This window comes from Rana temporaria, chromosome 8, assembly GCF_905171775.1.
Source record: "Rana temporaria chromosome 8, aRanTem1.1, whole genome shotgun sequence".
Lineage (NCBI taxonomy): Eukaryota > Metazoa > Chordata > Amphibia > Anura > Ranidae > Rana > Rana temporaria.
Window position 1 is genome coordinate 110,507,036 of NC_053496.1, and position 23,949 is coordinate 110,530,984.

General features: G+C 45.0%; 1 protein-coding gene across 1 annotated transcript in view; it reads left to right on the top strand.

Moving 5' to 3' along the window:
• Nucleotides 1-23,949, top strand: part of LOC120910433 (microsomal triglyceride transfer protein-like) — a 176,641-nt gene that overhangs the window by 115,108 nt on the left and 37,584 nt on the right. Inside the window, exons 12-15 of the mRNA XM_040322192.1 lie at nt 3,202-3,416; nt 3,672-3,769; nt 5,946-6,067; nt 10,568-10,792. Coding sequence (XP_040178126.1) covers nt 3,202-3,416; nt 3,672-3,769; nt 5,946-6,067; nt 10,568-10,792 — 660 coding nt within the window. The remainder of the gene's footprint in view (nt 1-3,201; nt 3,417-3,671; nt 3,770-5,945; nt 6,068-10,567; nt 10,793-23,949) is intronic.

Below are 23,949 nucleotides of genomic sequence, written 5' to 3' on the forward strand. Positions count from 1 at the left end.
GTTGCAATAATTACAGTCTGAGAGACCCGGCCGCTCTACAAGATATTTGGTCCCATGGAGTGCAATAATGCAAGTATAGCAATCAATAAATACATTTATAAGAATTAGCCATTTCGTAGTGACACACTCTGGGAGTGTATCAGTGTGCCTCATGAGCCTGGCCTTCACCAAAATGGCGACGATCAAAGGAAGTGTCTGTCTAGCCTAGTTGGTTTTGGCTCTCTCTGCATGACACGAGTGTGCTGTGTGGGCGGGTCTCACAGTGATGACGTGGGGGTTCGGCGCTGGACAACGTGGAGCGCAGACGGAATTGTTTGCGCTCCACCTATTGCGTCACTGTTCTTGTGCGGAAGTGCACAGTCTCTGCCAGTGTTCACGCTGGTACAGATCCATGTGCCTGAGCCGATATAATCATGTGGGATCAGTTCCTGTGTGATTGGAATGGCATCTCTATGTTTATTTTGCATCCAATAGATAGTTCTCCCAAAATGTTTTCAAATGCTGCCGCTTCAGTCGGTTTTTCAGCCATTTTTGCCGGTGAATGGTTGGCCAGCCGTTGGCCCCCAGAGGATTTCCATCTGCCCAAGTTTACTCCCACTTCAGAATTGTTTGAAATCTACCCAATTCTGGCGGCAGCAATCACATGGGGCTCAGTTTGGTCAGGCAACTTGGTCATCTTCTTTTCAGATAATTTGGCCGCAGCCAAAATTGTCAATAAAGGTAGATCGGGTCCCTTTAGTCTTTTATGCGCAGGTTGACATGGCTGGACTTGACGTACAAGTTTCATTTCAGTTTATTAGTGGGGATAGCAATGGCGCAGCTGATGCTTTATCTCGTCTCAACATGCCACAATTTTTCTAACAGCATCCAGCAGCAGAACGGAAGGGCCATCCAGTCACCCCTTACTTGCTATTGGTCATGGATTAAACACTTTCTGGACTCAGGCGATCGATCTGGCCAATAGGTCCTTGTCCAGGAATACGCTGAGAGCGTACATGATGGGTTGGATGACTTTCCTTAGGTTTATGTCTTTATACCCTAGCAGTTGCCCCAAGGATATCAACTATGTCATGACTTTTACTGCGTATTGCCACAGTTAGCTGGCATTGTCTGCTAGTACCATCAAGCTGTGTTTGTCCAGTATTCAGAATTTTAGGTCCCTGCATGCGCCTGAGAGTCCATCCATTTTTGCGGCTCACCCTTTGAAAGCCATGCTAAGGGGTATACAGAGAACCCAGGGAACATCTCAGTTGTCTCGTCAACCTATTAACAGCCATATTTTCCGTGATATGTCGGACATGCTGTCTACTTCCCCTTTTGGCTCAGGTCTTAGCTTAGTGCTCAAGGCAGCTATTTAGCTCAGTTTCTTTGGGTTCCTCCGACCCGGGGAAGTGTTCAAAGCCAGCTGACATGCTCCTGTTCTGCTCAGAGATAGTCTCTCCAGATTCCCTGAGCATTACAAGTTACGGCTTCCCAACAACAGGAATAGGCAGACAGGTCAGGGGTTTGTGGTAAAATACTACCGAACCAACAGCAGTTGGTGCCCGGTTGAGGTACTTGACTCTCTTTGCAATTTATTCGTAGCGACTCCTTTGGATAGCCCCCTGCTCCCATTCCCTACGCATCCTATTACTTTTAAAAAATTAATTAGGTATGTCAGGATCTTACGTGCCAAGTTAGGTTTAGATCCAAAGCTATTCTCTGGGCATTCATTCAGGATCGGGGCTGCGTCTGCAGCTTCTAAGCAGAGGGTCCCATATTACATTATCAAGTACATTCCTGAACCTCATACAGAAGTTTGCAGAGCATTCGCCACTTTATTGGATTAACTGTTACCCGTTTCATTAAAGCTTTTCACACTTTACCTACCTTTGTGTCTTTTTGCCCTCTTTTAGGCGTACCGACCAGCTAGACCAAGGCACATCGCAGGTCTTGGTAGTTAGGGTTACCACATGTCACGAATGAAGACTCTGACTACAAGTTAGAAGGCTGGCCTGAGGAGGAGTCTGGGGGAGTATATATCTCTCCTCCTCTGGCATGTCCCTCGTCGGCTCATCTTCCTGGTTTCCACTCTCCCATTCCCCAATTTTTTCATTTCATATACCTCATACATTTCTCATACTCCTATTCAGGGTATGCCCTCTTTTAGGCGTACCGAGTAGCTAGATCAAGGCACACCGCAGGTATTGGTAGTTAGGGTTACTGCATGTCACGAATGAAGACTCTGACTACAAGCTCGAAACATAGAAGACAATCTCTCTGTAAAAAAGATCCCCTCATGTGGATACTGTCACCAAATAAGTGGAATGCACATTTACCAGAGACTGACCACCATGCACTTAGGTTACATCAGCTTTAGAACATTAATAATAAGATCAAACTGTCAGACAACTCCAGTGATTGAAACTTCTCTGTGGACTCTACTGGCCTGTGTAACACAGAAGTTCCACAACCTAATCTCCCAAACTGTGCGAAAATATTATATAAAGAAATGATTTGGGTTCATTAAAACAAAACAAATAAAAACATAAAAAAAACATACATAAAACACTGCTGCCTTCACCCTAAGACAGCAGCAGTGCATTCAGCTCTTTCCAACGTGTTTCGTCAATTAGGACATCATCAGAGCCTACATATACTGACAGTTACACATCTTAAAAAGGATGTCTTGACCTATACTTCTCCTCTCAGTAATCAACATCTCTAACAAGTGTAATTTTTGAATATTGGGGACATCAGTACATATACAACGATATATACATAAAACATGAGATATAAACAACATGTGCAAATAATGCTGATATATACTACTATATGTGCAATGATACATCAAATCGTGTGTGTATATAATATTGATGTGTAATGCTATAATATACACCATATAAACTATCATAACTTAGTAAGGTTCTTAGTACAAATGTTGAAAGCAAAATTACACTCTTTACTGATTATAGGTGCTTAACTTTGTTGATGAAGCAAAAATTCTATGTAGCACAAAATATTTTTTAAGGTGTAGAGGGACACCAAATGAGCACTGAAGGGCCACCTAGGCCCACTTGGAAACCAGTTGAACACCATGTCAGTCAGTTTTCTTTATCTATAATTGCATAAATAATATGTGGGCTGTTCATTGTGATGGATATTCTTAGTTATATAAAACATAAGGTTTGCAAGCAAGAAATAATTCATGTTTTATTTTAGGAGGTAAAGGACGCCATGAAGAGTATTCTCCATCAAACACACCAACTTCACGATAAAAAGAGTCGGCTTATGGCAGCAGAGACTCTTTTGTTAGCAGATTGCACTTTGGAGGAGCTTACAAATATTTCAGCGGGCTTACAACTGATGGACATTGAATCTTCCAAATTACTGATATCCAAGCTGCACAACAGGCTGAACCTCCAACACCCATTAAAGTAATGATTCAATTTTAGAATGGAATATGCTTTGGAATGTAAGAATATCTATGAAGAAATATTTACTAGAAGAATGGGAATTGAGCTGGAGCTAAGCATATTTTCGATCTAAAAATATTTTTTTATTATATAAATCCATTTTAGAAATAAGAAATGTGAGCTTTACAGCACATTTAGTCAGTTATATCTACTTCTAAGGCTTATGTATATATAACTTCACCGAACGTACAATGTTTCTGTGTTTTTGTTATGCAGGAAACTCAGCAAGAACAATAGTAAAAGTATATTTCACCATAACTATTGGTATTTGTCACAACCTGGAAGATCTGTTGTGTTTTCTGGATTATTGACTGGTAAGATCATTAATTTATTATGAACCTAAATTCTGTTGTGGGATATAACAGGTAACCAGGGCTGCTGTTAGAAATCACGGGGCCCCGTACAGCCTACCTGACAGGGCCCCCCCAAAATATATCCAAACAATATTTTCACCAACTAAATACACTAAAATCATTCTTAGCGGACACAAACATAACAGAGAACCCGTGTGAATTGGCCCTTTTTAAAATAGTTTTTAAAAATCTTTAAACTTTTTTTATATAATTTTTTAAAGAATGTTAAAATATATTAAAATGTATTTTATTTTATAATTTGTTATTTTATACGAGACAGGTAAGCCAGCAGTGCCGTGGGGGGGGGGGGGGGAGACAGCATAGTGACAGGGGGCACAGAGGGGGGATCAAAAGAAGGCAGAACAGGGAGGGGGTCAGTGCAGGGGAAGTAATTCTGTAATTGCCCCTCCATCCGATCACAATGATTCCCTTTTCTGTCAGGGCCCCCCTGTTTGCCTGGGCCCCCTGCAGGAGGGCTGGTGGTCCCCCCCTATCAGCGGCCCTGCAGGTAACTAGTGAGATTAATGCAGAAATGACAAAATAATATTTTACAACATTAATTGTAAGCTTTTTCTGGTATTGTCCACCAATATTTAGGCAAGCACTAGCGGAGTGCCTGAAAATGTTGTTTTATATTTCTGCATGGACAAGATATGTTGAACTTTCAAGTCTGCCCACCTGCCAAAGTCATTACTGAAGGATTTGATTCTCCCTGTTTATTGTACTACTTATTTATTGGTAGGAGGAAATTAACTACATGGTGGTGGTGTTAGAAGAGGGAACCCCACTACAGAGATTATTCTGAAGGAATCCCTGTGTCACTCAGCCCACTTGAATTATCAGTTTTGAGTTCTCTTTGCTGTTAACTTGAGTCATCATGACCTTACCTGACTGTGTTATTGCAAATTACATTTACTGCATGTCAATTTGAAACTTTTGGATTGTCATGTTATGTTCTATTTAAATAGACGTACCATATGGAAATGGATTATTTCTGCCACATTTCTAACTTTGCATGTAATGAATCGAAGGGAGATCTACTGTACATCAACATTTTTTCATTATAATTCAGTAACTTAATATTGTAAATAAATAAACTAATGAACATTTTAATTTAAACATTTATGTGATCTAGGATAGTCACATAAATCTAGTATCTCGTATGGTCAGCCTTCCTTCTTTCATCCTTTTCTTTAGAGGTTTCTGTGTATTAAGCCCTCATGAGCACAGAGAACTAATTATATTTGTGAATGCCATGTCTATTTCCTGTCCTCCTCCTCTGTCTGTGAAACCAAGCGCAAAATTGAGATCTCAGTCAAGTTACTGAACGCTGAAACGGAAAGCAGAGACGGGTAGAAGCAGAGCATTAACAGCCATGTGCACCATTCCTAAATATAAGCATGGCATGTGTGATATGAGTAATGTCTGAAGATGGCGTGCTTAATTAAATAAACTCCTGTTGGCAGAGTAGTCATTGTTAACTGTTTTTTTTTTATATTCAGTATTAGATGAATTAGTAAGTAATGATATAAGTCAGCAGATGTATGTCGGTGTAAGAATTAAAATAGCATGTTTCGATCTGAACATTGCCTAATAATGCAGCAACTATCAATCTGAATCAAGTTTGGGGAACATCAAGTGACAGATAACTAGCAATAGGTGAAGAATGTATATTTTTACTAAGTTCTTCCAATGGGATTTTAAGGGCAACCAAATGGTTACAGAGAATATAGAAACCTTTTATTAAAATCAGAAACTGTATTAAAGATTAAAGTGGAGTTCCAGCCTTTTTTTATGTTTATTAAAAGTCAGCAGCTACAAAAAGCATAGCTGCTGGCTTTAAATAAACATACACCAGTGATAATCAAATACCACCAAAAGAAAGCTCTATTTAAACGTGTTAGGTACAGTGCTGCATGACCGCGCAATTGCCAATTAAAGTAGCACAGTGCTGAATAGCAAACAAAAATTCCCTGCTCATGAAGGGGGCAAAATCTTCCAGAGCTCAAGTGGTTAAAGTGGCAATTGTGAGATCTACTTGGATTTTTGTCCATGTCGGTAAAGGTTACTGAAACTGGTGCAAATGCTTGCTGAATTAGGCAAAGGTAGTTCAATATATTTATATTACTTTATTTAGCTACAGATGATCTGGCTTCCACGTATGGTGCTGACCTTCTCTTCGCCGATTCTGGGCTACTGAAAAGAAGTGCATTTGACATTACATTGTTTGACAGCAACCATCATCTCAAGACAATGCAGGTTTGATTTAAAGCTGTATATACTGTATGATGACATATGATACGGTGAGATAAAGACTGTGAGAAGACAGAAATCCCCCTTGCCTTCCCCCATTCCTCACTAAAGCAACTCATTCATTCCTGTGATCAGCTAAACTGTAATAGAAAAATTCACTGCAGTATACAAGCCCTCTACTACCGTGTTTCCCCGAAAATAAGACACCGTCTTATATTTATTTTTCCTCCAGAAATCACACTATGGCTTATTTTCGGGGGATGTCTTATTTTTTTTACCGGCAAGTATGGTACAACAGTATGGTACAACAATCTACATTTATTCAACTATCCCCTGGTGTTTGTGTGGGGTGAGAGACTGTTGCTGGTCAGTGCTGGGGAGAAGCTTTACTTCTTCCCCTGAGTACAGAGCGTCCTTCTCCTCACTTCACTGAGGAGACTTTTTACTTTCACTTTCACCTGACAGGGGGAGCCGACCTTACCGTATATATAGGGCTGCCGACACCTCTCCGGTCACTTAGGCCCCGTACACACGACCGAGGAACTCGACGTGCCAAACACATCGAGTTCCTCGTCCAGTTCAGTGTGGAAGCCGCCGAGGAACTCGGCGGGCCGACTTTTCCCATTGACCAACGAGATAATAGAGAACATGTACACACGACCGAGTTTCTCGCCAGAATCCAGCTCCGACCGAGTTTCTGGCTGAATTTTGCCGAGAATCTCGGTCGTGTGTACGGGGCCTCAGAGATACCGTGGAGCAGATAAGAAGGGCTGCACGACTTATTTACAGCTCCTGAGCTCCGCACCAGTACAGTACGCCTATCACGTCTTGTTTTCCCGCCCGCGCCGCTACGCATACGACACGCCATCACTACGTCTTATTTTCCGGGATTCGACACGCCATCGCTACGACTTATTTTCGGGGGGATGTCTTATATTTCGATCTTGCGTCGAAATCCCGCTACGGCTTATTTTCGGAGTACGTCTTATTTTCGGGGAAACACGGTGTTTCTGCTTTAGGCTAACAACATCATTATGGTTTACTTGAAATTCTTCGAATCGCTTTAAGAAGTCATGGCATTGCACAAATGTCCCGCAATTTGCCGGGATTTCAAATCGTGGGCAGAATTGTGGCGATTCCGTCTGCGATTCGGATCGCTCAGGTGTAAATGGAGCCTTGGTTCTAGACTGGCACATTCCTGAGCCTTGTCTAGTAGCAGGTTTCCCCCAACAATCACACCTACAGTTCTTACATCCAATAACTTTTTACAGAGGGTACCTTTTATATTACAATACATTATACATTCATACATTATTCTCCTATTTGATACTCAGTACAAATGACCCCAAATCTCTCTGTAGCTTTTTCATTCTACTGGGATTGCAAGCTCCAGCTTCAGATTTTACATACAGCATATGGTATTTTGCCAAGATCACATTTAGATATAATGTTGGGCTTCACCAAGAAATGCTTCCAGTGTCGCTTATTATGACAGGTTTGTTGTTCCTATAGATTGAGTTCTTGTAAAACAGACTGGGGGAATTGTGGGTTATTACTGCATTTTCGCCAAAATGTTTATTTCATTGAATGGTCAGCTCCATCTAGTGGCCATAATGCTGTATTTTTCTAATTTCAGGAATATGTTGCATTTTGGCCACCAGATGGAGCATGCGATCATAGGAAATAGATGTATAAGGCCTCGTACACACGGACGGACTGTTTGATGAAAACGGTCCGCCGGACCGTTTTCATCGGACATGTACGCTGCCGGATTTTGGTCTGATGGTTGTACACAACATCAAACCAAAATCCCCGCGTACAGGATACGCGGTGATGTGGCCTCGCCATCGCCGCGATGATGACGCGGCGACGTGCGCGACCCTGGAAGGTCAATGCTTCCACGCATGCGTCGAATCACTTTGACGCATGCGAGGGCTTTCGGCCGAGCGGACATGTCCGGTAAGTCGTACAGACGACCGAACATGTCCGACGGACAGGCTTCTAGCGGACATGTTTCTTAGCATGCTAAGAAACATTTGTCCTCTGGAAACCTGTCCGATCCGCCGGAAAATTGTCCGGTCGGACGTACAGACGACCGAACATGTCCGCTGAAACAGACATGTTCGGTCGTGTGTACGAGGCCTTAGGCAAAACATAGTGAGAGTTTGTGTTGGTTAGGTGAATGATTTGAATATAGATCCAGCTTTTTTTGGTGAAAATACCCCTATGATTATGTCAAAAAAGGGGACCATACACTCCGCAGCCACTTTATTAGGTACGCCTGTTCAATTGCTTGGTAACACAAATTGCTAATCAGCCAATCAAATGGCAGTAACTCAATGCATTTAGGTATCTAAATGTGGTGAAGACAACTTGCTGAAGTTCAAACCGAGCATCAGAATGTGGAAGAAAGGGGATTTAAGTGACTTTGAAAGTGGCATGGTTGTTGGTGCCAGACAGACTGGTCTGAGTATTTCAGAAACTGCTGATCTACTGGGATTTTCACATACAACCATCTCTAGGTTTTACAGAGTATGGTCCAAAAAAGAGAAAATAGCCAGTGAGCAGCAGTTGTGTGGATAAAAAAGCCTTTTTGATGTTGGAGGTCAGAGGAGAATTGGCAGACTTGTTTAAGATGATAGAAAGGCAACAGTAACTCAAATAACCACTTGTTACAACCAAGGTATGCAGAATACCATCTCTGAATGCACAACACTTTGAACCTTGAAGCAGATGGGCACAGCAACAGAAGACCACACCAGGTGCCACTTCTGTCAGCTAAGAACAGGAAACCAAGGCTACAATTCGCAGCAGGTTCACCAAAATTGGACAATAGAAGATTGTAAAATGTTGCCTGGTCTGATGAGTCTCGATTTTGGCTGCAACATTCAGATGGTAGGGTCAGAATGTGCCCTAAACAACATGAAAGCATGGATCCACCCTGCCTTGTATCAATGGTTCAGGCTGGCGGCGGTGGTGTAATGGTGTGGGGGATATTTTCTCGGCACACTTTAGGCTCCTTAGTACTAATTGAGCATCAGTTGTACGCCATGGCCTACCTGAGTATTGTTGCTGACCATGTCCATCCCTTTATGGCTACTGTGTACCCATTTTCTGATGGCTACTTCTAGCAGGATAATGCACCATGTCACAAAGATCAAATCATCTCACCAACCAGTGGCGGTGCGTCCATAGTGGGCGCAGGAGCGCCGCGCCCTCTCTTCTCTGCACCCATCAATCAACAATACATAGCTTCATGCATTGCATGAAGCAATGTATTGTTGCCGCTGCCACCCACTATTCAGATGTCCGGCCCCCTGTTGAGCGCCGGCCATCTGAATAACAGCGGTGGGCATGTTTTGGAAGTGCCTGATTAGAGCGAGATGCTCTAATAGGCTTCCCGATTAGAGCCTGCAGGCTCTAATCAGCTTCCAAATGGTTAACCAGAGGGCGCACAGACTGTGCATTCCCTGGTTAAACAGTGCTGTGTTAGGGAATCGCTTCCCTAACACTGCCCCGCCTCTCAGCCAATCAGGTGCACCGGGTCTGGTTACTGGTCACCTGATTGGATGAAGCGACATCGAGGGCAGAGAAGACATTGAGGAAGCATGGAGAGGATGGCGCTGACCTGAGGAAGGTAAGTGCTGGGCTGGGGGGAAACTGACTGCATTTGGGGGCACAAACTGGCGGAAATTGGGGGCACAAACTGGCGGCAATTGGGGGGACAAACTGGCTGCAATTAGGGGAACAAACTGGCTGCATTTGAGGGGACAAACTGGCTGCAATTGGGGGCACAAACTGGCTGCATTTGGGGACACAAACTGGCTGCATTTGGGGACACAAACTGGCTGCATTTGAGGGGACAAAATGGCTGCAATTAGGGGCCCAAACTGGCGGAAATTGGGGGCACAAACTGGCTGAAATTAGAGGGGACAAACTGGCGGCAATTGGGGGCACAAACTGGCTGCAATTGGGGCGACAAACTGGCTGCATTTGGGGGCACAAACTGGCTGCATTTGGGGGCTCAAACTGGCTGCATTTGAGGGGACAAACCGGCTGCATTTGAGGGGACAAACTGGCTGCATTTGAGGGGACAAACTGGCTGCATTTGATGGACACATTGGCTGCGTTTAATGGGCACAGTGGCAGCAATTGATGTTTTTATTTCAGTTTGTTTGCGCCCCACAAAAAGTTTGAGCACCAGCCGCCACTGGATCCAACCCACTACTAGCCAGGTATACCTAGTAAAGTGGCCGGTGAGTGTATATGGACTGCTTTCTGCTGGTAAGAATAATTTATTGCAGCACATCACTTTAGAATACAGAAGGAACTGATACTACACTAATCACACTTCAATTATGAATGTTTATAAATCATCCCCCTTGCTGTTATTGCCTTTTATTTTTATGCTGAAAGTTTTTATGTCACATTCACCGGCATATTATGTTTTGTAGAAGAATTTGAATTAAAATGATGAAGCTCCTTATATATACTTTTCACACATAGTTCGTTGTTGAAGCTCAAGGGTTGGAATTTCTGATCGACAATGAGGAAAGGGAGGATGAAGGAGAAGATGCATCAGTTGCATTGTCAACTGCCTTGTTTGATGTCCAGCTGCGGCCAGTGACATATTTCCAAGGATACATGGACCTAATATCTAAAGTGCTTTCAGCAAGTGGAGAACCTTTAAGTACGGTGAAAGGAAATGTTCTACTAGTTGATTATCTGCAGGTATATTTTCAAAAGTTTTTGCTTGTTTAAGACTTATGTGACATCTCTGTGCAAGGAACATTTGCATCTATGTGTATAGAAGTGTCAAACACTGGACATTCTCATCAGTCTAAAAGCGCAGTGTATGTACCAATGTTTACGTGTTTCAGCCGATCTTCACAAATTCTTTAGTCCCTTTAGAATGCTGGACATGTAAATTTGAAGCAGGTATTATATTTTTATAGAGTAGAAGAACAGAAGGGCGCAATTTGAGTGTAGTGTATTAAGGGATTTATTGTGGTGAAATGAAAAATGGCAACTCACATTGTGACAGTTATAATCAGGCTCATAATAAGGGCTTCCGATGCACAATCTCACAACAACAGGGAACCTCAAACTAGGATAGGAATACTGGGTGGATGGATACACCTGCAGGACCAAGAGAACACACTGAGGGAGCCAAACTAAGTGCAGCATTAATGTACTGAGAAACATTAGTCAATTAGAAACTCACACGGGAAGAAGACAAAATGGCAATTTTGTATGCAGATGCATGATGTAATTATAATGCATCTGTGATGGGAAGCCTCTAAAACTTGCAGCCTGGAAAGTCAGGCTGGATGACATTTTAGATGAGGAAGTAAAAACCAACAAGATGGCAGAGGGCGTCTTGTGGGATGCAGAGCAGAACAGAAGTGATGTCATCGGGATGCCAGAGGGGAGGAGCCAGCATTTCGAGGCCACCCTGCCCATCCCAGGCCTCTTTCTCAAGCTTACACAACACTTAATTGAGCCATATATCCCATTACTACTGTACACTCTATTTGTATATGTGTCTTGCCAAAAGTTGAGACCTTCCTGGGACATAGTCAAACATAACCCAAGAGGTTGCATTAGTGGATGTAGAAGACACCATCTGCAAAACTCATACATTGGATTGTTTGTCCCTTAAAAAAATGCACAAATTCCCTTACTATAAACATGGGGGCAGATCCACAAAGAAATTACGCCCGCGTATCTACTTATACTCCAGCGTAATTTCAAAATTCCCGCGTCGTATCTTTGTTTTGAATCCTCAAAACAAGATACGACGGCATCTGGGTTAGATCCGACAGGCGTACGTCTTCGTACGCCGTCGGATCTAAGATGCAATTTTTCGGCGTCCGCTAGGTGGCGTTCCCGTCGTAATCCGCGTCGAGTATGCAAATGAGCTATTTCCGACGATCCACGAACGTACGCGAGGCCGTCGCATTTGTTTACGTCGTTTCCGTTCGGCTTTTTCCGGCGTATAGTTAAAGCTGCTTTATGGTGGCGTACTCAATGTTAAGTATGGCCGTCGGTCCCGCGTCTAATTTTGAAAATGTTACGTTGTTTGCGTAAGTCGTCCGTGAATGGGGCTGGACGCCATTTACGTTCACGTCAAAACCAATGACGTCCTTGCAACGTCATTTAGCGCAATGCACGGCGGGAAATTTTAGGGACGGCGCATGCACAGTTCGTTTGGTGTGGGGATGCGCTTCATTTAAATGAAACACGCCCCCTACCCGCCGCATTTGAATTCCGCGCCCTTACGCCGTGAGAGATACACTACGCCGCCGTAACTTACGGCGCAAGTTCGTTGAGGATTCAAACCAAAGCCAGGTAAGTTACGGCGGCGTAGCGTATCTTAGATATGCTGGGGCCGGTGCAGATCTTTGTGGATCTGCCCCATTATCTCCAGATTTACTCATCTGGTTTAACCACTTCCCGCCCGCTGGCCGTCATATGATGTCCTTGACTTTGAGCGGGTATATCTGAATGATGCCTGTAGATACATCTTTTTCAGCCGGCGATTCCCTACACCATGAGAACGATCATAGTCGCTGTGTACATTCATTGTAATAGGAATAAAAGTGATCATATATTTTTTTTGTGTCAAATAAAAAAAAAAGAAAGTATAATTAACAAGAAAAACAAAAATACAATCCACCTGTGTTCATACGCTGAAGAGAATGCATATGTAAGTCCCACCCACATATGAAAATAGTGTACAAACCATACATGTGTATCGCCGCAAACATTAGAGCGAGAGCAATAATTTTGGCCCTAGACCTGCTCTGTAACTCAAAACATGTAACCAGTAAAAAAAATTAAAGCGTCGCCTATGGGGATTTTTAAGTACCAAAGTTTGGCGCCATTCCACGAGTGTGTGCAATTTTAAAGCGTGACATGTTAGGTATCTATTTACTCGGCATAACTTCATATTTCACAATATGCAAAAATATGCAAAAATATGCAATATGCAAACAAAAAAGAGAGCAGGATCTCTTTTTTCCCATCAAGAAAAAAATCCTAGCGGGAAAACCGTTCACCTGTATGCTTTTCCGACGGGAATTTTTTTGTTCCCCTAAATAGCTTCCTTTACCTTAGTGCAGTCCTCCTTCACTTACCTCATCCTTCGATTTTGCCTATAAATGTCCTTATTTCCTCTGAGAAACCCTCACTTCCTGTTCCTCTCCTGTCTTTAACTCAACACCGTAATGCAAGGCTTTCTCCCTGTGGAGAAAGACTCTTGAGGGGGGAGGGGGCGAGCAGAAGGGTCAGGACACTCTCTACTTTGCAGATAGAGAAAGGAGCTGTGTGTTAGTGGGCATCCTGACACTCCTGCTCACCCCCTCCCCCCTCAAGAGGCTTTCTTCACACCAGGGAGAAAGCCTCGCATTACGGTGTTCAGTTACAGACAGAAGAACAGGAAGTGAGGATTTCTCAGAAGAAATAAGGACATTTAAAAGCAAAATCGAAGGATGAGGTAAGTGAAGGTAGACTGCACTAAGGTAAAGGAAGCTATTTCAGGGAAAAAAATGTTTTCCTTTACAACCCCTTTAAGTAGAATAACAGTAGTGGATACTACACCAATAGTGAGGTCTCCCATAAAGACCATTTTTTTTGGTATATATGCATGGTATCATATAATGTGTGGTGTATTCTCTCTGATAGTTTGATGTTTGCCATACGGTTAAGAACCTGTGGTCATGGTATGTTGAATGAACACATTTGGGGTGTTGGTGGGATCTTTCTGCCTGAAATTTGATCAATTATGAGACATGCATTGTGCCAAATGTTTTTTAGATGGGAGCAATCCCAAAATATATGTAGTAGTGTCCCATGTGCAGGGCAGCCCCTAAAACAGAGTGGGGATGTTGATGGGTAGAATGAGTTGAGCTTGGCAGGGATGAGATACCACCTATAAAGCAGTTTGTGGCAGATTCTCTGATGGTGGTAGTTTTGGTGCATTTGTGTAGGTTTTCAAAAATGGTCTCCCATTGTTCAGAGGAGAATGAAAGGTTTAGAGTGAGTGAGTAGTATTTTTGGTAGAAGTGTTTTATCTTTGTATAATTTTCATGTTACGTAGGTGAAAGGTCATATTTTGTTTGTAGCTCAGTGAAAGAGTAACATGTATTGTTATGGGTAAGTAATTTTAGATTTGTTAGATTATGCAGTTTCCATTTTGCTAATAAGTTTTGGTTATTATCTAAGGAAGTGAAGTGAGGGTCTCCTAGAAAAGGATACTAGGGGAGGGATGTCTGAACACATGTTAAATTTGGTATCTTGTCTGTCAGTTGTAGGGAATGTGTTACAATTATATTTAACGGTCTTATTTTATGTGGTGAAATAGACTTGGACCAGAGTAGTCCTTGTAGGTGGTAAGGGAGGACTGATTGTTCTTCGAACAGGAGCCAGGGGATTTGGGAGGCTGGGGCATACCATTGTTCTAGTTGGGTGAATCTGGCTGACAGATAATATAGCCATAAATTTGGGATATTTAGACCTCCTTTTAGTTGGGGTCTAAACATTAAGGAGTAGCTAAACCTTGGTTTTTTGTTTTGCCAAATGAATTTGTTGATTTCTCTTTGGAGAGAGAATCTAATGTATTTTTGGGCAATGTAAGAGGAAGGGCTCTAAAAAAGAATAAAAGTCAGGGAAAAAGTCAGAATTATTGCCGAAGAGTTTGATGCGTGGTTATGGTAAAGGGCTTTGAAACCATGTAAGAATTTGGTGTTTATGCCGTATCTAGGGAGTAGTGTGTCTAACTATGACCAGCTGATGCTGTCAAAGGCTTTGTGTATATCAAGATTGAGTAGGAGTGTAGATTTAGAGTGTAAGTTAGACTCTTGAATGATGTTTGTAGTCAGTCTTATGTTATCCGTTATTTGTCTGTTCGGGATGAATCCTGTTTGGTCTGGATTTATTAATGGGGAAATAATTGCAGCTAATCTGTCAGCTAGCATTCAGCCAAATATTTTAAGATCATTATCAATGACTGAAATTGGGCGATATTTTGGGGGATGGAATGATCTTTATTTGGTTTTGGCATTTCTGATGGGAAATGATTTTCTTGTAGGATATGATTATATAATTTTGTAAGGTGTGGGGTTAATGTGGAGGCAATTTTTTTATAATAGCATGTGGAGTATCCATCAGGGCCTGAAGCTCAGAGGTTTTTAACAAGCTTATAATTCTATTAATTTCTTTGTCTGAGCATGGAGCGTTGCGCATCTCTATTTGTTGGTTAGATAGAATGGGTAGTGTGATATCATTGAGCCAGTTCAGGGAAGATTGTTTAGGTGAGGATTGGGGACTAGTAGAGAGAAGCTTTTTATAGAAGTCTAAAAATATGTACATGACTTATTTGGGATGGGATACTAAGTTGCCTGGTGAATTCTTTAATTTATAGGTGAGGGGAGGTTTTGTTGTTTGATTTAGTTTTCTGGCAAACAAGGTAGAGTATGAATTGCTATTAAGCAAAAATCTAGCTTTAGACCATCTAAGGGCTTTTTCTGTATCTGATGTAAGTAATGAGTCTTGTACCTGCCTTGTACAGACGAGCAAACATGTACGATGAAACCAGTCCGATGGACCGTTTTCACCGTACATGTCTGCCCGGGGATTTCTGTATGGTGGCTGTACTCACCATCATACAGAAATCCGCGCGTAAACAATACGCGGGGCATGGCCGCGCCGTCGCCGCGACGATGACGCGGCGACGTGGGCGGCCCTGCCAGTTCAATGCTTCCACGCATGCGTCGAAGTCATTCGATGCATGCGAGGGATGGCGGGCGCTCGGACATGTACGGTAGGTCTGTACAGACGACCGAACATGTCCGAGCGGACAGGATTCCAGCGGGCTGTTTTAAAACAAGTTCAGAAATATTTTCCCGCTGGAAAAAGGCCCGGCGGGCAAATGTACGCTGGAATCCTGTCCGCTCGGGCCTACACACGACCGAACATGTCTGCTGAAACTGGTCCGCGGACCAGTTTCAGCAGACATGTTCGGTCGTGTGTATGGGGTATAAGGCTGTGCGTTTTTCTTGAATTTGTTTAAAAAGATTACTGGAGGGGTCTTGGTTGTTCCTGTGATACAAGAAATCTAGATCTCTTGTAAGAGATCTTATATCAGCGAGTTCAGATTTTTTTTTTGGTTGAGGCACTATTGATCAAATGGCCTCTCATAACCACCTTATGTGCCATCCATAAAGTTGTGGGTGGAATGTCTGGTGCTATTGGATAAAATAGGATGAATGCGCTAAATCAACCCTTGCTATTGTACAGTACACATCATGTGTATATATATATATGCAAACACTCAGATGTTTACGTGACAGGTATTTTTCTTTTGCTGTCAGTGGGTGATCCTGTAGAACAAAACTTGCTGGGAGGATTCTCTATCCTTACACTTCAATTATACCAAAAAAATGTACTACGCCTGTGGCAGAGGCATTGTTTCCTCCCAGTGATCTGATTATTGCGAGCGACCCTTTGGCTGCCAGGTCCAACTTAATTGCCTGTCCAAGGGGCACTTATCCACCCTGACGAGGGTGGCGACGTTTAAATGATCTGAGCCGAGAGCAGGCTTGCTCTCTATGTTTTTCTGATATCCAAGGCCTGACGCTACAAGTCCTTCCTACTCATCAACCTTTTTCCTATACTGTGTGTCATGTTGATGTTTGCCTTGTTGGCTCCGGAAAAAAGGATTAAAAAACCTCACGCTACTTGCTGGACACTTGTTCTTTTATCCACACTCACAAGCATTGTCATTAGACAGAAGAATTTGGTAACTTAATACGCCGATCCCAAATTAACCAGCAGCTCCTTCGGGGGTAGCGCTACACCCATATAGACCATAATCTCGAAGCAGTATAGGCCACTGATGACCCAAGTTAAAATGAAGCTTCCGGTCTCACGTTCAGCGCTTACTCCTTACTCCGCACACAGAACGTAGGTACGGCACATGCGTGTTAGCTTTATATACACTGCGCATGCGTGAAACTCCCCTGACGTTCTTTCTAGTATATTCCCCGCCCCTTCTCTTTCGGCGCGCAGTGGGAGAGGAACATGACGGAGACACAGCAGGTGGCTGATAATTCCATGAACAACGAGGAAAGCCCGGAGCCAGAAACGTCCCGATCCAGGAGAAGATATAAGGCCTCAAATTTGTCCTTTGCGGAGATTGTGGTGATGGTGGACATCTTGAGGAGGACCGACTATGATGGGAAGCATGGGTTGTACAAGAACTCTAATGTGAGAAAGGCCAAGATCATGTCTAAAGTTGTGAGGAGTCTGCACAGGAATTTCGGGGAATGGCGATTCAAAGAACAATTGAGGAAACGCTGGTCAGACCTGAAATTGAGGGAGCACGACCAGTACAGGAGGATCAATAAAGTCCTTCAAAAAAAGTATGTATTTGTCCTGTGTTCCTATTATTATTATTATTATTACTTGCATGTTGCTCCATGTGCTTTTTTTTTTACTGTTGGACAGTTTAAAATGGCAACTTTCAGGTTAGTGGGCATACAAAAACAAAAATAAATCTGCGCTATCCAAATACTTAGCAGCCACAAACAATCCAGTGAAACAAGAAAGCAGTGAAAAAACAGAAAACAATTTTGTGGCGCTAAAAATAATAATAATGATGATGATATGGTACTAATAATCTGTGTTAACACCAATTGACAGTGTAATCAAATGAAAAAGTCCATATATAATAAATCAATGACAGTAGATAGTTAAAAATAAACTGTTGATGGATGAGTAATCAAGTGAATGGTTCCAAACACCACGGTGAATCAAAGTAAATGATTTGTGAAAATGACCACCACCAGAAGCGGAGGCTTACCAGAGGTATTGAACCCAAATAAGCATACGCTTAAAGGGTCAATACAAGCTGAATGTAAGTTGGTGAAGACCACATCAACCGGATCTGGATATACGATTGGGAGGATACCCTGAAGACATCACGTAAACCAGCACAGGGGGGAATGGCAGCAACTTGGAGGTAATTCTCAAAGGATCAGGCCGTATCCAAAGTGCATAAAGGAAAACGAAGGCACATAGTGTGATACCGTAACAATGTTGAGATTTAATAACGGTTAAAAACACTTACAGTTTTGCTGAATAAAAAGGACATCAATAAGAAATAGTGCATGGCAGCAGCAGAGTCCCGACGCGTTTCACAATAGTTTGCATCATCTGGGGTAACACTCTGTTGATACCAGGTTAGTGGGCATAGTAATTGGTCGTAGGAAACATAGTTTGCCCACTACATACAATAAACTCATCCTGGGCATAGCGCCGTGGGGGCACACCAGCATTGGGCCTTATTGATCTTCTTAGAGAAAGGGACTCAGAAGTACTGGGGACATCAGGCATATCTGTCAGCGGAGGAGCTACTTCTGGTTCAGCACTCTCTCTGGGTGGCAAATGTGCCTCAGCCGAGGCCTCGCTGGGTACCTGGGCAGGAAAAACCCACCATTTCTCTTCCTCCTCCTCCTCTGTACTCTGAGCGTGAGAAGGCATCTCCTCCAGACACACTGGTTCATCAAAATTACAACGTCTTAACATATTACGGTGCAAGTTTCGTGAGCGTGCTCCAGTCCCCACTGGCTCTACTTCATAGACTGGAATGGCAGGGTTTACCCTCCCTTTCACCGTGCATGGAACTGCCTCCCACCGCCCATCCAACTTCCCAGATGGCCGTTTGGCCTTGACCATCACCCGATCACCCGGGGCATACCCATCCCTCTGCACTAGTCTCGGGTTGGGGTGTACCACTTGCCCTAGGCGCTCCCCTACAATCTTGTAGATAGTTCTCAGTCGGCGTTGGTGTTCCTGCACCCATGCGGTGGTACTTCTTGGTGGTGGCTCCATCGGGTCGGGCATGTGAAGGTCTTCAATCTCCCGTCCGGCTCTCCCAAACATAAGCATATGGGGAGAGTATCCAGTGGTACTGTGCACCCTGTTGTTATAGGCCCACATTAGTTCAGGTAGGTATTCGGGCCACTGGGCCTATAGGCTATCCTCCAGAGTCCGCAGCATCTGGAGCAAGATGCGGTTAAAGCGTTTGCACGCCCCGTTTTCTTGGGGATGATACGGAGTGGTGTGGGAGCGTTCGATCCCATACAGCTGATACAGTTCATACATTAGAGTACCCTGGAAACACGCTCCCTGGTCCGAATGTATTCTCTGTGGGCAACCGAACACCTGAATAAAGTGTTTGCAGACCGCTTCAGCGGGTGACTCTGCTGTCTGGTCGCTGGTGGGTACAGCCACCGCATACTTGGTGAAGTGATCTGTCATGACTAGACAGTACGAGTGTCCTGAGGTAGAATATCCAATCTGCACATAATCAATCATCAGAAGCTCCAGGGGTGCTGAGGTCTGGATGGTCTGGACAGGGGCCCGCTGTTCAGTACTCTTACTCAACCCGCAGGGTCGACACTTAAGACATGCCTTGGCCACCATGTCAGCCAGATCTGGACAATATACCAGCCGTTAGAGCCACTTGAACGTTTTGTCGCACCCGAAATGGGCTCCCCTTTCATGGGCTTCCCTGGCGGCTTCCGGTCCCAATGACATGGGGATGACAATCTGTTGTCGGTACTGCAGCTCTGTCTGTAAGTATATGGTCCGGCACAGGAGTCCCTGGGTAATGGTCAACTTGTCCCACTGTCTCAACAACTTTTGGCCCTCTGGGGACAGTCTGGCTCGCTCTTCTGGCCGTGGCCAGATCTTAGTCCGAACCCATTCCTTCACTTTCCACAAGTCCGGGCAGCCATTCTGGATTCTCTCCCAATCGGCCAATGACTTTCCCAGCATCAGAGACATCCCAGACGCCACCCCACTTGAATGTGCCACATCCTGGAACAGGGGTAAACGACCAAGGTCAGGCGTTTCAGTATCTTCCAGCTCCTCGTCGGTACTCTGAGCCGACAACCCTACAGGGACTCGGGAGAGTGCATCAGCGTTGCTGTTCTCCCTGCCTGACCGAAACTTGATGCTGTATTGGTACTTAGAAAGGTGAGCCATCCACCTCTGTTCAAGCGCACCAAGTTTGGCATTCTCCAGATGTGCTAACGGGTTGTTGTCCGTCATCACGGTCACCTCTGCACCTGTCAGGTACTCCGCAAATCTTTCGGTCATGGCCCACACCAGCGCCAGTAGTTCCAATTTAAAGGAGCTGTAATTGTCAGGGTTGCACTCTGATTCCCTCAGAGACCGGCTGCCATATGCAATGACCCTCTCACGTCCATCCTGGACTTGGGATAACACGGCCCCCAGACCATGTAGACTTCTGTCAGTGTACAACAGGAATGGGGTGTCGAACTGGGCATAAGCTAGAATCGGGGCTCTGATCAGCGCCTCCTTCACTGCTTCAAAGGCCTCTTGCTGTCTGGATCCCCACTCGATGGGGCAATTCTTTGGGCCCCACGCAGTGCCCCTTAATAATTAATTTAACGGGCCCACCAAATGAGCAAATTTGGGTATGAACCTCCGGTAGTAACCGGCCAGTCCCTAGAATGCCCACACCTCTCTTAGTGTCCGCAGTTGGGGCCACTTCTGGACGGCCTCTATCTTACTGGGGGGCCGGCTTTACCCCCTCCTAGGTGACTACATGTCCCAAATACTCGATCTGTTACCGAAACAGTTGGCACTTCTTGGGCTTGATCTTGAGCCCATGGTCTCGTAGCCGTCCTAGGACCTGTCGCAGCTTCTGGAGGTGATCTTCAAAGGAGGCCCCAAACACTACTATGTCGTCTAGGTATATCAATACCGACTCGAAGTTGAGATCCCCCAGGCAGTACTCCATCAGCCGCTGGAATGTTCCTGGGGCATTGGACAGGTCGAATGGCATCCGGTTGAACTCGTAGAGTCCCATAGGTAGAATGAAAGCAGTCTTCGATTTGTCCTTCTCAGCCATCGGTACCTGCCAATATCCACTGGCCAGGTCAAGAGTCAAGAAGAATTTTGCATGGCTCAGGGCTGACAACGACTCCTCAATCTGCGGAAGTGGGTAAGCATCCCGGACGGTCTGAGCATTCAGATTCCAATGGACGCAGAATCGGGGACTCCCATCTTTCTTCCGCATCAAGACTACTGGAGCCCCCCAGGGACTTTGACTCTTGGATCACCCGGTATTCCAACATGCTGGCTACCATATCCTTCACCTCCTGGTACATTTTAGGTGGGATTTGCCAGTAATGTTCCCTGATTGGTGCCGCATTGCCGGTAGGGATTTTGTGTTCAATGGCGGACTCACACCCGAAGTCCCCATCATGTTGCGAAAATGCCTCTTGAAATTCCAGCAACTTTTGTTGTCCGGGAGTCAGAGTCTTGCAGTCCACCCCCATTTGGTCCATGGTCACTCGACCATTCCACTCCATCGTCGGGGCCTCCCTTTGTTGAACCTCTATAGAATAGGTCCAGGCTGATCTCCTATCAGGCTGTAGCGTGAAACCCCGTAGTCGAGAGACATCCCCTTCGGACACATAGACTTTGGCCAGCAGGGTGTTCCCGGGAATGGTCAGCTCACCGTCTTCAACATTGAGGCAGCGTACAGGCACACACCCGTCTCTCACAATGGCGAGGGCCCGGGCTACCAGTGGGCGAATCTGTGTTTTCTCTTGATAAGAGGGCTCAATGAGGACCTCCAGTCCATTCAGTCGTCGTCCAGCCCCCACCGGCAGCATCAAAATTTACTCTTGTCGAGGTAGAGTCTTCACCGAGGTCCTCCGTGGCACCTTCACGTCTCCAATAGGCCGACCGGACATGTTACTCTTTTGCAGACTACAGCTCCTCACCATCTGTTGTAAAACTTTCTGGGTCGGCCGATGTGTGGTGGCCCGTTGCCAGTACTTCGGCCCTTCTTTGGCATAGAGTTGATGGTCTAGATCCCTCAGTACATTCATACCTAGGGTCACGTCCATTCCTTCCCGAGACGGATGGTCCACCAACACGACTCCCTTCTTGCCAATGTCTTGCCCAAACAGTTGGACCCACATCCATACTATCCCTCGGACGTCCATCTCTCGGTTATCGGCAGCCGTCAGCCTGATGACGCTCCCGTCTTCGGGCTCCATCATATGCCGGAAGTGCCTTTCGAAGAACTTCAGGGGCATAAGGGTGCACTCTGACCCTGTATCAACTAGGCAGCGTACCTTCTGGCCTTCCAACTCGACTTCCATAACGGGGCTGCTGGCATACAGGTCATGTTCCTCACACATAGGGCCTAGTTTCTGGTGTACCGCCGCAGTACGCCCAGCTACTGCAGCAGTCGAAAGTTTTATCGCCGGCTCAGACTTCATCTGTTCTGGGCACTCTCTGGCTATATGGCCGTACTGTCGACAAGCCCAACAGAGGGGTCCTCTTTTGACGTGCCCCCGCACCTGAGTTATCCTGGGTGGAGTGATGTGGTGTATTGGGGTCAGTTTCGGGGGCCGGGGCGATCCTGACTTTATCTGGGACACTTCCAGCCGGAGCTCTTTCAACTCTGTCCGCAGGGCCTGGACCGTATCCTTTAAGGAATCAGAGTCTTCAGATGCAGACTGACGTCCTGTAGCATGGGTGCTACTCACTACTCTCGCTGTCACAGGCATGTGCTCTTCCTCTCTCTCCGCGGCGGCTAGGTAAACACTGTAGAATGTCATGTCGGCCGCCGTCCGGGTGATTTCTTGCAGCTTGTCCTGTAGGAACTTGTTGGAGAGCCCTACTATGAACTGATCTCTTAGTAGCTGGTCTACTTCCCAAAAGGCTCCCATGGCCTCTGGGTCCCGCTGCTGTATTTCATTGAGTGTCTACTGTAGGGCATTAGAGTACTGCATCAGGGTCTCACCCTCCCTCTGTGGTCGGTTGAAGAAGTGGCTTCTCATCTGCACTACTTTAGCACGGTCCCCTAATGCTCTCTCCAGCAGGGAGAATATTTTCTCTAGGGTGTCCCTCTTGGATTCAGGCCTTACCATCACTGCCCGCCTGACGTCAACCTCTAGAGCTCCCAACGCAACCTCTGCCTGCAGCTCAGGGGTTAGGTTACACATTCTAATTGCACTCTGCACCCTTTCAGCCTAGTCCTGTAACGTCATGTTTTGGCCATCATACTTTGGCAGATGACGCAGCAGCGCCCCTATGGGGATGTATCCTACTGGGGCGGGCATGGCATTGGGGGCAGGCTGGCCTTGCGCTGGTACAACCTGGGCTGGGTTCTGATCTGTTGCCACTGGCGCCAGGGGAAGGTCTTCCGCTGCGTTCCCGTCCACAACGGTCGCTGTATCCTGCCGACTACGCCAAGTTGTAAACCGTGTACTGGGGTGGGTTCTCCAGGATACAGCGAAGTCACGAACGAGGAAAGCAACTTTGACACCAACTTTTGTGAAACAGTTCTTTGCTTTTACTGTAACAAGGTATTAAACCAAAACCCCAAAATGAACACAGAATAAGGTTACATACACCCAGCCGTAGCTGAGAACCCCTGTGCTGCACAGCAAGATGCCCCCCGGGTGGATACCGAGGCAATTTTCTGTAATTTGCCTATTGGCGAACACAACTAAGACTGTCCCACCGTACCTGTTATTACCCTTATCAAAACGCGAACGATTGTGTATATGCTTAGTTTCGGGGTCATTAGCGGTACAGCACAGCAGCTTACAAACTTATCACTTCTATGCAATATTTACCCCCTCTTTTTACATAACCGGTATGAGAACACGTGTGTAATGTTTACTTCCTTAATGAAGACACTAAACAGGTTTGTATGCAAGCAACAGGGTTTCTGATTTTTTACTAGTAATGGCAGCGATCTGGGATTTTTATCAATACTGCGACCTTATGGCGGACACATCGGACACTTTTGACACATTTTTGGGACCATT